The sequence below is a fragment of the Alosa sapidissima genome, chromosome 12, assembly GCF_018492685.1.
Source record: "Alosa sapidissima isolate fAloSap1 chromosome 12, fAloSap1.pri, whole genome shotgun sequence".
NCBI lineage: Eukaryota > Metazoa > Chordata > Actinopteri > Clupeiformes > Clupeidae > Alosa > Alosa sapidissima.
Window position 1 is genome coordinate 26,941,496 of NC_055968.1, and position 15,864 is coordinate 26,957,359.

The window sequence follows — 15,864 nt, forward strand, 5'->3', positions numbered from 1 at the left end:
TCAGTGAATGTGTGTGTGTTGTCTGTATGCTACTGAGACCTTGAATTCCCCTGGGGATCAATAAAGTATCTATCTATCTATCTATCCATACTAGGAAAGTATAATACATTCTAAACATGCTGTCCTTTGATGAACAAAGTAGCTTCATTGACTGAGAGAAATAACCTTCCAGTACACAATGTTCAGTCAACTGAAATTCAAATTGCATATGCTTATCTTATATAGTCTAACAGATATTTATTTTTCTGATGACCTTGTTACCTCTTTGGTCTGTCAGTGTGTTTTTGAATTGGTACAAACTAATGAGTTTGGGGGGGGGGGGGGGGTACAAATGTACAGCCACCACTACTGCTTTTGTCAAAGAGCATTAAGCACGGGCATTCATAGAGGCAAAACTTAATGGGCTCAGGACATAATGGCTGCAAATAGCCATTCATAGCTACACAGTAAAAACAAAACTAATGGGAAATACAAGAATACAGTCCCTGAACGCACTGAATAGACCAAGGTAAAAGGCAAAAAAGGAAGGAATAGTTCCTTTTATGCAAAAAAAAACGATGCATATGGTTTTCATCATGTCATTGGAAAAAAAAAATCCAGTTCTTGCCCACTCATAATCCTGTTCTATTGATACGAGGAACTGCAACCTTTAAATCAATAGGCCACTCAAGGACGGCATGATATTTGAATATGTGCGTGAGACATGGTCCGTTTAACATTAGCGATGCTGAATGGAAGCAGACTAGAGAATTATGTCTGTTGGAGTGCCAGATCACTGAAGAATCACTTAAGGGTACTGGCCCATGTGTATGAGACTCATGGCCTTATGACGGTCTGCCGATTCAGTACAGCGCAAAATCCCACACATAGCATTCAATGCAGTCTGGAAACAGCTTTTCCTAGATATACAGTATGTCAGGTTTTACATTGGCCTTTTACATTGAGCCTATAATCAAAAAAAGAATCATAAATTAGACATCAGCAATGAAGAAAATGGGCTTGCCCATCCTACTCCCTCCTCCCCTGCCCTAGAAATCACATTAAACTTACGGAAAACTTTCTGATGATGCACCAACGACTTTGTAGATCATCTGAAAACAGGAGATACTGCACATGTGTAATCGGGGTGAATCCCTTCCAGAAATGGAGATTAATTTCCAAAGGTAATTGTAGGTGTGGAAATTGCATATTATCGCCTTACTGCTCAAGAGCACAACACTGAAGGCCTACTTGGCGCCTAAAGTTGCTTCAGAATAAATATTCATCATTTTATTTTTTTCTTCTGGGGTCTTCTTTGTTGGGTTCACCACCTCACATCATTGTGATCTATGGTGTCTACGCACTCGCAAAATAGTCAGAGCAAAATAAATATATAACAATGACAATGAGCAAAGTTGTGGTGGGGGGTTGATTTTAAGACTTCAAAGGCTCCGCTATCTTTGCGGTATGTACGCAGTGTGTGCCTTCAGTGAGTGGAGGAGCCCTTTTTAATGATTCCATGGAAGATTGCCACATCGACAAGCCTCCCTGCAATAAATAAAATTAACAAACATTTCTGTAGGGTTTGTTCAAAGGGAAAGAGAGCCCAATGTTTTTTGTCCCGATAAGTGGTCTAAACGTCGCACCCCCCGCACACCCGCACCACCGCCCCTTTTTCCGCTCTCTCGTGATTAGTCTAATCCAGTGAGAAGTGCGTGCAGGGGTTTTGATTGAGTCAGCCACCGTGGCCCCCCCGAGGGGACCCTGCTGATAAGTGCCTTTACCTTTCACCTCCAGAACCCCACGCACGCAGCCCAGGCTAATCTCATTTGGACCAGGAAGGCATGCTCAGGCAAGGGGAGCAGCGATTAGCATCCTCCCTGTTCAGGGATTCACTCGTGGCTCCTCTTTCTTTCTCTCTCTCTCTCTCTCTCTCTCTCTCTCTCTCTCTCTCTCTCTCTCTTTCTCTTCCTCTCTCTCACTCTCTGTCTTTTGACCGACTCTCACTGACAATCTATCGTTCTCTTTTTGCTTTTGTTTCTCTGTCTCCTTATCTCTCAATATCTTGGATGCTCTCTTATTATCCTCCCTCATTCCTTTTTGATCTCTCTCCCTCTCCCTCTCTTACACTCACTCTCTTTCTCATCTAGTTGTAGACCAGCTGTCGGACTGGCTAAACACACCTGGGTTGTGCAGTGAGTGTTTGTTGTTGTTTGTGTACAAGCATGGGGGAGATATGTGAGAATGTGAGAGAGGGGGTTCTAATTGTTTGTGTGTGTGTGTATGTGTGTGTGTGTGTGTCTATATATGATTACAAGCTACCAGTTTTACAATATATCCAACAACAGACAAGCGGCATACTAGCAATACCTTTGTCAAGGTACAGCCATTTTAACTGAAGTAAATATAGTAAAACTCATCACAAACATGTCATGACAAAATTAAATCCTTTCACTTGAAATAAATCTAATACACATCACGGCGGTAGAACAGACTGTGAGAAAACAATAAATAAATACTATGGCAGGGGCTGGGTGGTCTGAATGCAGACAACACGAAAATGCACATTTAATTCAGGCACTGACCGCCTGACGAATCCGTGATTTACAGCACAATCAAGCCTTATTGTTGGACGTCAGTCATTCTCGATGGGGGCCTTAAATTACATCAACCCACTATCATTTAAAATAAATTCCCACTAGAGCCACACCAATAGCTTTCTTCCAGCAAACGATTAATTGCAGCAGGCTTTTTTAAAGCGCTAATCCCCTTTGTTAAGATTGATGTTGCGTTGGGGAGAAAAGGGATGACGAGGAGATCTGAACCGCTGCCCACAAATTTAATTACCTTTTCTCAGGTCCCGTGCAGTGCTTCCCCCACCTCTACTCACCTGTGTGTGTGTGTGTGTGTGTTTGTGTGTGTGTGTGTGTGCAGGGGGAGAGGCTCTGGAGCTCACTGTTCCTGACTGATATCCCTTTCACCTAGAAGATGTAGACATCAAGATACCAACTGAGTTTAGGAATTTATTTAAACTCCTGTCCACCATGTGTCACGTGACTTGATTCTTTTGTATTCGGTTAAAGGATTAATGGAACAGAAATGGCAGAACTTGCAGAAAAGCGTGTGTGTGTGTGTATGTGTGTGTGGGTATGCGCGCGTACGCGTGCATGTGCATGCGTGTGTTTAATTCAATCTCGACATATATATTTTTGATTGCCCAAATCTCCAGTACATAATCTGTATGTCTGACCACTGACCATACAGGGCCTAGGCATGTTTGAATGACCCAGATGAGGGGGTCACTTCCAGGTCATCCCCATGAGCCTGACAGGTGGGACAGGTGACTGCTGGAGTGGTGAGCAGGTGTCAAGCCATCGGCGGTGAACCCCGCCAAGAGTGCCATCACCTTGGACACCTGGGCTTCAGTGTAGCTGAAAGCGGCGCGATGCTCCTGATCACACTCCCCCCAGAAAGGCCACAGCACGACTGACAACCTGTCATCCTGTCAGCCAATCAGTGTCAATGAGTGCCATTTCAACCAATAGAGACAGACATCTCACTTTCACCTTGGTAGGAAGGATGGGGGAACTGAAGATAACATTATTGATTCTTTTGCTGAAGTACTTGCTTTATTTAGCTATATTACATCAGATTTTATTTTTCAGGAAGGTACAATGACCTGGTGTGTTTCTGGATTTCAGCCTCAATCACTTTTGTATTTACTTAAGGGCTTGCAGTCATAATCACCTCTGTCACTGACAACAGAGTGGAAGTCAAATTTCTGTCAGATCTCACAGGGGCCAAAAAAGCACAACATGCAAAAACTCCACAGTTCAAAGATTTTAAAACAGGTAGGCACATGAAGCATGCATCAGACAAAAAGATGAGATGAATGATAAATGCAGTAAGTAGCAGGATGTGGTGAAATATGGGCCTGGCTGCCAAGAAAGGAAGAGAAAAACTGAAGTGGGAGAAGGGGAAAAAAAACAACCTGGACAGGAAAAAAAACAATTAAGTGCAGAGCATAAATCAGTATCTGCAAGTGGAGCTCTTCGGAGTGCTTGCATCAGAAACAGCAAGGTGGCATGATTTGTTTTTCGGTTCCAACCGAGTAGGTGATTTCATCTGTCATAGACACAGCCAGGGTCCTGGAGCTTAGCCCCTCTCCCTTCCGACAGGACAAAGCAAACTGGTGTTGAGATGACCTGGTCGCTCCAAAGCTCTGATGTGTACGGAAATCTTCATCACCGATGAGCAGATATTGTCAATCTGAATTTCTACGGGTTTCATAAATATATCCCATATTTAAGTGTTGCAGTGATAGAGATGATCAGAAAAGAGGGAGAGCAATGGTTAATGAAGTAATTAATTAAAGGGTCGAATATGTGTGGTGCAGAAGGACTTCTACCATAGGAAAAGGTGTTGCGGAAAGTTCTGGTTGATGTATTACCACAGTTTTAATATCAAGTCAGTTCAACACATAATATCAACATGCATTTTTCCTAGTTTTAGCAGGTCTACAGAAGGAAAATATTGACATATCATTTTGAAAATTGACAGAGACACCATTGTATTTTTAGCAAGTTAATATGAAATGGATTTTTTTTCTAGCCAAAATTGATATATGTTTAGCTGTGTTTGTGGTTATTGTAGAAGCTGATCACTTTAATTTTTTAATTCTGTGCGTGAATATAAGCATGTAACCCAACACGTATTTGAATTGTGTTAATAGTAGTACCACATAGAAGGGTTGATCACAATATGTGTGGTATATGGAGTGTATGTTGGGGTGTAAAGCACCTAAATCTGTATGGTTTGGCATGAGGAAGTGTGAGAGTAGGATTTGTGGTGGAGTGGATGGTTTATGGATTTCTGGATTACAGGGAGTATGGCAGTTATTAACCTGGAGGTAAAAACAGTAGACAGAATACAGATGCAACATAGTAGACCATGATGAAACACCTGAGCAGACAATGAGTTTATGTTCAAAGATCATGGCGGAAAATCCTAGACCAGGTCATGGACAAATCTTATAAATCTCATAAGTCAGTTTGGAGAAAACATAATAATACCAAAGTACACCATTCTCTTCCCCTTTTCAAAGATGGTCCATAAATCCATAAGTCCATAAATGTGGAGTGCACAATAAAACCATGTGTTCCAGGTAGGCTATGTTTATGCGTGTGGAGCAGCATAGGTAGATGCAAAGGTAGGAACCATACTGTCTTCCAGGCGCACTGTGTCTTCTGACCTCCAGGGGATGTCGTGCATTAGCCTACAGTTGACCTCCGTAGTAAAGTTCAATGGCTTTCTTAGTTTCACCTTTATTTAGACTAATTGTCGCAGTTTTAGCGTTTTCTCTTTGACGGCCTATTGTTATTGTCCAACTATAGTTTAGGTTATAAAGGCAGTAGGCTTATCCTTCCCAAGTTTGTTTTAAAAACGTATTCATTGTTTTGGAGTAAATTCATTGTTTTGGAAAACCAACTAAAAGTTGCATAGTCTAAACATTAGTTTGCTAAATCCAGGCCACCTGACAAATTCAAGATAAAAGAATACTTTGGCACAGTGCTAAATGGAAGGCTATTGATTTTTTGTTTTTTCTATAGTGCAATTGAACTGAGAGAACTTGCTCTAAAAAGTTCAAACTAAATGTGCCTAAAAGTTCCCTACAATGTTGTTAACTGAATAAACGGCTGAACGAAGGGTATTATACATGTTCCAAAGAAAGACTGTTTATTTAACACTGCCAAAGAGAAAAGTAGGCCTACTCGTTGCTGACATTTTCTCTATTTTTAATTCGTTCTTCACTCATTCTTTATAGTTCGTCAATTGATGTCAATTAATTGTCATGATGGGGCCGACATGGCACACGACTAATAAAATATTCTTCTGACCATTTAGGCCTAGGCTATAGGCTACGTTTGCTAAACAGATACAGTTTGTTTTAAAAGCCTAAGAGAAAGGTAGTTTTTATCACTAGCTTAACGAATTCCACACACAACAAAACAGCTGACATGCAGCACGCAGCACCTGATTTGTTCTTCATTATGTTGACTTGTTCAAGAAGTCCGACATGGCAAAGCCTACTTGCACACGACTAGTCAAATATTCTTCAGACCATTTATGCCTAAGCATACACATATCCAGTAAACACTCATCAAGAACAGTACATTTCTAAATATAAATATAATTCGTATGGCGTTAAGGTTAACATAAAACAACCATACCCTCAATGGTGTGCACAACAGCTCATTTTATTCTGATTCACATTAGCCTATGTATTATTATGTTTTAATTTGTATGCATTTCCCACTTTACTAAGTAGGCCTACTCACTATGGCTGATAACCAACAGTTTATTTCCACAAAACCTTATGCCTCTCATTTATTGATAGGCCTACTATCAAATGAAACTCAAATAGCCTGAGAGTATAGGCCACTATTTGTGGCTACCAGATATTCTCCAAAAGATGCAGCAATGGACCTTTGTATTTACCAGTAGGCATACTTCATGATTACTGACGTAAGGGTAAACTCTTTAATTATAGGCATACAAATAGCCTATTGATCAATGATCTCTTTTTTTTTTTTACTTTACCACGTGAATATCACTGAAGAGAACATTTATTATATCCCTTTAATTTGTTTTAAATGTGTGAGTAAAACTGATTAATAAAGTGTCAAGAACAGCCATTTCAGTAATAGCTTCTATAATCGCTGTCTGAACTTACTGTGTGTAGATTATGGGTAGGTGGGTTTTCGCGCGCGTGAGTCAATGTATATTCAAATGCATGCATGCGCATGGGGTCGAGCATGTCTGCCTGCAAACGTGTGTGTGTGTGTGTGGCAAGGGATGTATGCACTTCCTTTATATCAGTCGGAGGGGAATAAAGCCTCTGTGTAAATCACTTTCCCGACTGGAAGCGCACATTAAACAGCCGTGGTATGATTCCTTTTCTCTCAGCATATCCCTTCCCCATTTCCTTATCAGCTCGTTCACCATTTCATTTCTTTCAAATGAGAATTTAGGGACCCCCAAATTCAAGGCCGGAGCTTCAAACAACGGGAACGGGCTTTACTTTTCCTCTGTCAAAATCGTATCCCAGATCCAATTTCAGATAGACTGGGGGTTTAGCAATGATGCTTTTTTAGACTTAGAGGAAAGAGACAATAGTTAATATTTTAAAATGAGATCAGCTTTCCCTGCACCTGCCAGCACATTCAACTATTCATATAGAATATTCTGGACATTAAGTTTGAGATAATACAAATAGGCTGGCCTATCAGATCACTTGCATGTAAATAATAATAATAATAATAATAATAATTTTGGTATTTGTTCAATAGGCATAACTATTTGTCATAGTTAAGATACAGCTTGGTAGCCTCTGGCATGCCAGTCAAGGATGGCGGCTTATTTTTTTTTTTAACTAACTACACTGACTTCAGTTGGAGTTAAATAGAAAATTAGCATGGCAAGATGCAGTGGGAGATATTTGTACGCGACATATCTTACTCAGCTCTACGCCGATGATTTCAGGGTGACATTAAGAGACAATGATGCAAATGACCCATGGCATTCAATTAAAAGTGTCATGTCCTTCTACTTTTGTTTCATGTGTTTTATATTTTCCACTAAAGTGTTTGAGGAAAGAAAAGCGCCTTGTGTCCCCTCCTCATTGACTTTTATCACTAAATTAAGCATATAAATGACCTGAAAGCACTGGCTGTCGCATTAAATTAAATAAAATAAAGAACAATTATCCTCTCTTTTTCTCTGATCTCCCGCTGAAAGCAGTCCCGGGGAGATAAGGCAGATTGAATTGGTCTGTGGGAGCAGAAACCCTCTGTTGTGCTCAAATAAAAACGTCTAGGAGAAGAGTTTAGGAGAGATTTAGGGCGTCTATAATTTCAAATCATAATTTCGCCTCTATTATTTTCCCTTGGCGCCGTGTGTGTGTGTGTGTGTGCCTGTGTGCTCGCGAGCGCGAGCGCGTATACGCGCTTTTAAAGTCATTTTTTGTTTTCACCAGTTGAGTTACATATACTTCCAAAGACCGAGCGTGGCAATTCAGTATGGCTGAAATGATCACAGTTGATTAATTGCCATGAAGGGGGTCATAAATTAACATCTAATTACACACGCGCGCTCTTTCTCTTTCCCTCTCCCTCTTTCTCTCACACTCTCTCAACTTAACTAAACGTATTAAGTCGATTATCATTCACAATCATGTATTTCCATGTGACTGTGTAGGCCCGATGCATAATCATATTTAACAACTCATAATTCATAAAATGCTAATGTCTCTCACAGAGGGGGGAGAAAGGTAGAGGTCTGCTGCTCTCCATTAGTTTAATACGGGTGTGTGAATTAACAACAAAGCCAATCCCTCTCTTCTTTCAAGTCAGAAGAATTATTCCACATTTAAGCTGAAGTGGGTTTAATTTGTGCGTAGTTGAGGCGCTGATTGCTTTAAGACATCGGGTGTAATATCACATGGCAGAAAATACACATTCTCTACCCCTTCTTTATGTAAGTGCTCTTGAAAGTAATTATCATTGTCCAATTTCAAAGTTGAATCTGCATGCTTTAGGGGACTGATGTGAAACTTAGTATTCGGTTCAATGAAGTATCACCCTAATTTACAGCGCCAGATAAGAGCAAAGTCTGTCATAAAAATCTGAGGCCGCCTGTCTCCTCCCCCTCCCTCCTCTATACTGAATTGCACCTTGGGCAATAGTGCAGAATCGTGAATCTTAACTTCTGCCGGCATATGTTCCTGGCAGATAAGTAAACAATCTGGATGTGAAATGAAATTTTTAATTAATGCAGTAATGCTATTACACCTCGGTGTGCAAATCCTATTCCCTACCCCTGCGACAATAGACAAAAAGTAGAGGCGAATTCCAATCCTCTGTTTGCCATCTCAACCCAAGCTTGTTTCCTTTCAGTGAATCCTATTCTATATTTAAATGATGGCTACAGTTTTTTTTTTCGGGAAAAAGTATCTTCTCTGAAAGACTATAAATAAATCAACGTTCACCCGCTGTGAGTTAAAATACTCTCAGTACTTGAGGAGTTTGGAGAGCTAGTAGTTGGTCTTCTGCGTGGTCCCAGCAAGTTTTACATGTTAAGCTATTCAAATGCAGTTTGATGGTAATAATGCGATTTGTTTGTTCCCTTTATATTTCCTTTAGAGAATGTATAAAAGGTACAATGGAAGAAGATGTTTGCTACTCCCAAATTTGTTATGGAATGTGTATCTCGTGCTTTCATTCAATTTTGGTGATGCAACATCAGAGAAACATAATTAATATTGATCCAAGCCTTAATGCAACAATATCAACCGATTTAAGTTACAGTGCCATTACAATAAACGCGTACCATGTGCTAAGCGAAAGCCCCTACGAGAAGATATAATGTGTAAAATACACTTGCACTAAGAATGTCAGAGTTCTTACAGGTTACAGGGGTTTGAAGTGAATGGTAGAGATCAGGGGAAAACGCCTACAACTATCCTTGCGCAGGAGCTGTAAAACAGGTCGAGCTAGCGCAATCCCCGCGGGGGAGACCTCTCTCACACATCCCAACATCAAAGAGTGCGATCAGTTCATTTTAGTGTGTCACTATTATTCAAAGAGGGTACTTACACACCTGAAAGCAGTGAACATATTTAGGAACCTGTTTTATGATCTAGCGCCATAGTTTAAACATGTTAGGCTACTGTTCAAAAGAAGAGAAAACAAATAGAAGGCACAAGTGTCATGCTGGTCGAAAAGAAAGCGGCCTAGACTCTGAATGACATTAGCAGGCGAAATAAACAGGTTTTGGATTTAGGCTACGTGTTGTTTCATGTGTTTCATATGTTGTGTCTGTGGTAGGCTATTCAGTCATGGCCCACTGCTACAGGTTTAGATAAGGGGTGGTTGCCGCTCTGCAGAGTAATGTCCAACACAGGGAGAATTGACAGTGCATGCCAGGCTGAATTAGACCATTCAGGTAGGCCTCCTAATGCAACGTGTTAGTGTCTATTATGCTATGTCGCATCTTCTGTACACAACACCACCGGCAGCTAAAGGCCTACTCAGGAACAGAATAATACCATACGCAGTATCACGCACTCAATTACCAGCTGCATTAGAATCTGGTTTCGCTGTTCGAAGCTGCCCACGTTGTCTTATTGCATAATTATTCATTTTCACGTAGCGTTTTGTGATGCTAAACGGCGTGGCTGGCTAAGCTACTCCAACCACCCCCACTCCAAACTGATTTCCATCCCATTGTGGCGCACACTCTAAATTTCAATGGATTGTTGTTGTTTGGGGGGCCTCTGTTTGCGTTCGGCTCCCTGTACATTAATTGTTTTGCAATTTCATTCTGACACTGGTCCCTCAAGAGAAATCCTGGAAGCCACGCGTTGTCAACACTTATCTCACATCTATTCACGGTGAGCAGATGGGCACTCGGCACACTCTGATGAATCACCGCATCCGTTTCAGGTTAAGGCGCTTGTTGGGATGGTTAGACTCAAAACAAAATGACAATGACAGTTTATGCGCAAAGCTTTCTTGTTCAATTTGGAGGACGCTTAATCAATAAAGGAGCTGTTTTTTGTTTTAAAAATAGATAGGTCCACAATAATGCTATGTGGAAATTGCAGCTCTAAAATTTACATTTGGGATGACAAAGCATTTGACATAAACAAGTGACATTTTATTTTATAATTCAAAATCATTTGGATTTTTGGATGCAAGTAAAGGCCATAATATTTTGATATTAATGTGTTGGTATTGCACTAGTTTCCTCCGTAGTTTTATAATACGGACTTCACTACCCCAAGCTTAACAAAATATGGCTATGGCATTTCTAAATCACCAAACTCTACTAGCAATGTAATCACAACAATTCTTTTCTATTCTTTTGAAGACAGATTGTCTTTATTCAAAACGTCTTTGCTCGGCAAATGAACAAAGAAACGAGGTATCCCCTTCTAGATACATGTCCTTTCCATAACAAGACAGGTTTTAAATTACCATCTCAGATTAAAAATACAACATTAACTGCTTAACTTCATAACTGAAGCTCTTTTTTCAAATAAAATTAACGTGTGACTATTAGCACTGAACCACAGGAAAATGCAAACAATTTAAAATATTGAATGATAAGATTTGTTCATTTGATATTTTAAATAGACTGTCTAATTTTATGTGCCAGTTTGATAAATATAAACAATATAACCCGTATATTCATTCAACTCAAAGGTCCTAGTTTTGACCCTAACCATATCGTCTGAGTGCCAAAAAATCAAGACATTATACATGAAACAGGTAGACTAATCGATAATTGTGCAAACCAAAATTGTCTTGAAAATATGATGATCATAATAATATTAATCACTGAACAAAAATATTATTATAGCATCAAAATGTACATAATAAATAAAGTTAAAGGCGTCCCTTTCCGGTAGCCATTAATAAACATTATAACATTTACAAGTCTTACAGTTCACAGGGCACCTGCCTTACATCAATTCCCAGCTCCACGCTGAGGTCGTAGGAACGTCTTGTTCGATCGCGTTTAAAGTTATCGTCCGGTTCCTCTGTCAAGTCCTCGAGTTCATGAAATGTTTGTGATGTTTCTTTGAGATTGCGTTTGGTCCGTATATACATGCATCATTGTATTCAAGTTTTCAAAGAGAAGTCAGTATTTTATAATCAGGTTACATAGCAGCAGCATGTGCTGATGAGTATGGGTCTATCCCAGTCTTGGTCATACCTGGAAAAAGTATGTAGGCAACGGGAGGTTGTAAACTCGACGTCGACCAGGCTGTGCAGTTACAGGGTACCACATACCCAGGGTTTGTGGGCGAAGGGTGGGTATGGGTGTGCTGGCTTGGGCAGCCCAAACTACCAAATGCGCCGTTCTGGTATCCCAATGAGGACGCATAGGGCAAAGTGCTGGTGGTCAACGTGTGGGGCATCTCTGTCATCTTCTGTATGGCGCTTGAACTGAACTGACTTGGGTCAAGAAATGAGTAAGGTGTCGACGTTGGCGGCAGAAATGCTCGGGCTTTTTCTGAGGCACTCAAAAGAGAGTCCGCGGCCGATACGGGAAGTCCTTTCAAGTGATCCGTGTCCCCAAGGTAGGGCAAGGGGAAGACGTACCTGTCCTTCTTCAGCAGGTTTTTGGGCTTGCGTCTGGGTCTGTACTTGTAGTCTGGGTGCTCTTTCATATGCTGCGCTCGCAGCCGCTTCGCCTCGTCGATGTAGGGTCGTTTCTCTGATTCTGACAACAGCTTCCACTCCGCGCCAAGTCTTTTGCTTATTTCTGAATTATGCATTTTAGGATTGTCTTGTGCCATTTTCCTTCTCTGGCCCCGGGACCAAACCATGAAGGCATTCATGGGTCTCTTGATATGATCTGCTGGCTTTGACATTTTACGACTCTGTTTATCCCGCTATCAAAACAACGCAGAAAAGTTCTGTAACCAACCAATGCCGAAATATATTCACCTGTTTCGCAGACAGACGCTAGGCATGCCACTTTTTAAATTCAGAGAAGTGTTGCAAAAACAGCATCAATGAAAATAAGGCTCCCACTTGTTTAGATCGTCGGGTAGAAGCAGTGGTTTCGAAGTTGAAAATGTCTTCCTCTAATGCAAAACGACGCTTTTCGGTGCCACTCGACCGCCTGCAATCCACCGAGGTGAGAAGGCGAAGTCCCGCAGTCGATAAGGAATGTTTGTGTGCGTGTTTTTTCTTAGAGGTTTCTCGCCTTGCAAAGCACCTGGCTAGGAAATGAGGAAGAGTGTGTGAATGAGAGCCAAAAGCGGTGAAGTTCAAAGGCTGCGCTGGTTTGGTCTGCACGCAATCTGACATAATCGCAGGGCGTAGACTTGCCAACCTGAGCACCCAATCAGCACAGAGAAACCGACATAATACCTTTACGAAAATATGTATATTACCACACAAACAAAGATTGGGGAGGAAAAGGAGGTTACTCTCCTCCCTCCCAGAATCCATTTACTTTAAGCTGTACAAACACAGACCTTCAACCTTGTTTTGCAATAAAACCTGACTTCTGACGGTGTAAATCTTAGACACCAGTTCAGTCTGGAATAATAAACTCAATCAAATACTATATGTTTAGGCTACGTTTTCCCCACACATGCAAATGAGCTGTTTTACAGTCGTTTCAATGCATAAATATTCATGTTTTAGTGTAAACTTAAATGTTCGATTTCAAGTTTTTATGAAATTATGCAATATATATTTAATACTTACTTGTGTAATAGTTTTACGAAAATAAAATACTCATTGTTAACACATGTTTTGTTTTATTGTAGATTCTAACATGTTTACAGAAAAAAAAAACACGCAATGTGGTGTCAATTTCGAATGACAAGGTGCTGCAGCAGTTTTTAAAGATAACAGAAATGAGATTAAACAAAACAAAGAAATAGGTAGTATTATAACCACTCTAAACACAGACTTGCTCCCAGGCCTGTTGTCAATGACAATGCCCCTCAGGCCAATATTTATTAAACGAGAACAATTGTACACATCTCTCTTGGGACAAGGTTGGTTGAGGTTTGCACCTGTTTTGCCGTCCTAATCTCACAGCAAAGCGACCCCGTGTAGAACATACCCATAGACCATTTATGAATGCTTCAGAATTGTAGCGACAGAAGCCGTCTCTGATACATAACACGAATTTAGCATTTTGAAAACAATGTGATACGTTTGCTATTAGTTAACGTATTTTTGGAGATTGTGCCACTTATGTCAGTGAATGCAAATGGGGGACATAAGCCCTTTAAAATACAATGCCATAATAAACCCTACTTTTATGAAAAAAAAAAAAAATCTTCTAGAATTAGAATCTAGAAGCGTCTCTGTTTGATTTTTTAAAGAAACTTTAAACAATTTTCCCAAGTTTAAGCTTGGACTTATTATTTGATACTGTAGCCTATTATTCATTTGCTGGGCAAGATTATTTTAAAATGCATTTTCAGTTTTTAAATCGAAGTTATGGAACACATTGGAATGTTTATACAAGTAGCCTACCAGAAATTAATTGTTGTGCTTTCACAGTTGGTGGTTTTTAGCCAAAGTGCGTGGGCTCTTCAACATGCAAATTGTGCTGTTTAAAAGGGTGACGGCTGTAATAAGCCCGAGGCAAAGCGGCTGTGATGCATGAGCCCGCACTTGTGATTATTAAGTGAAATGTATATGTGATCCCTCTCGCACGCCAGCAGAATGTGACCGAAATCGAACGTCGGCTATTCAGCACATTTTCCCCATCATTGGATGCGCAAAATACGCGCTCAAAACGATTCAGCACTTCAATTAATACCCGTGTAGCGCATGGCGTGGACCAGCTGGATGTGCTGCAAGCCCATATGAGAATTGTGTCAAAATAAAAACTATAGCCACCATCAATATTCATGGCCCGTTATGCCTTCAAGCTAACAGTTTGCTCAGTCACCTGGTCCTCGGCTAAGGATAAACCTTTGCGGAGGCAATTAGAATTTGATCACTCCTGGTTCCGGTATAGCTTAACAATTATAATGCAGCTCTTACTAAAGGACCAACATTAAAACCTCTTGATGTAGGCTACAAATAGCTTTCAGTAATGTGAAATGCACAGAACGCTTCATAACACAGCAACTAGATTCCGTAGGCTGCCACTATAACCCAGAAAGTTTGTCGAAAGACCCGAGTCGAGCTGGCCTGCACAGAATGAGCACAGTAACCTCCACACAAGAGGAAGCTGGCTCCTTTAAATGAGAGCTGAAAGCAGACCACACTCTGTGTCCACAATTTGATCTTAGCGATGAATTGACGTGGTTTGGCGGTTCACGTTGCCAATGCTCAGTACAACACACAGTGGAACGCCCGGGCGCACATAAACATACTCAGATAGTGGGGCAGTCTGTCTCCATATTCCAAACACTAACAGTGGGGTACTGTTTGGTGGTCTGCTTTTATATCAGATCCATGTCCAAGTTGAAATGTGTTCCAGTTCCACCAAGCGTTGATTATTGTGTATTGTATATTTTAAGTAACACGTTTTGAATAAATGTTTTTATAGACGAATTTACGTAAAACAGAACAGTCGTATGTTATGGGGTGGTGATTATATAATCCAGCATTTCCTTGTCTCATTACCTTCCTACCCTCTTGCAGTAATAATAGTCACTCTTCCAGAGAAATCTCCTTTTACACATAATTTGGAAAGGGAATTAGCCTAAAATACTCGGGACAATATGCAAAATCTCACAGTCCACCTTAAAGAGATGTGCTGAGAGCAATATGAAGTAAGATTTGTGAAATCAACCATGTCAGACGCGTTAGTCATTAAACAGAGATAGGCTAATTATTGCGCACTGGAAGAAGGATCAGCCGGAGGAATACTGCAAGGTTGTCTGCCGGTGTAGAGAGTGAGCTATGAAAAACTCCAGTAGTGGGCCATGGAGAATGATGGTGAATGATGCTTACCAATGATGGTGAATGATGCCCACGTATGTTATTTGGTAGCGAGTCTATGCGTGCCTGTGCGTGAGTCAGCGTGTGGTGTGTGTAATACAGTTGTTATTTAGGGTGTTTTGTTGTTTTTATATTTTAATGTTATTATTCAGTGTCTCAGTGGCCTCATTCTAATGACAAAAGTAGATATAATAGGCCATGGCTGTCGCTAGATCAAGAGATTGTTGCGTTATCCCGTTTATGGGAATTGATGTTAAGACTGAGACTATATCTGCTTGTCTATCTTCGGTCCAGTGCTGAGGTAAATATCAGTACAATCTAGGCGACAACATTTTTAGATTAAGGAAGTTTAACAAAATGAAAATATAACAAATCCCCCTGATGTTAAAGACCA

At 40.5% G+C, this 15,864-nt stretch overlaps 1 protein-coding gene across 1 annotated transcript; it reads right to left on the minus strand.

Annotated features, from left to right (window-relative positions):
- Positions 1 to 4,372: 4,372 nt before the first annotated feature.
- Positions 4,373 to 12,808, minus strand: sox14 (SRY-box transcription factor 14). Its single transcript, XM_042057602.1, has one exon. The coding sequence runs from the start codon at positions 12,416 to 12,418 to the stop codon at positions 11,702 to 11,704; it is 717 nt and encodes a 238-aa protein (XP_041913536.1). The 5' UTR covers positions 12,419 to 12,808; the 3' UTR covers positions 4,373 to 11,701.
- Between the last annotated feature and the right edge of the window lie 3,056 nt (positions 12,809 to 15,864).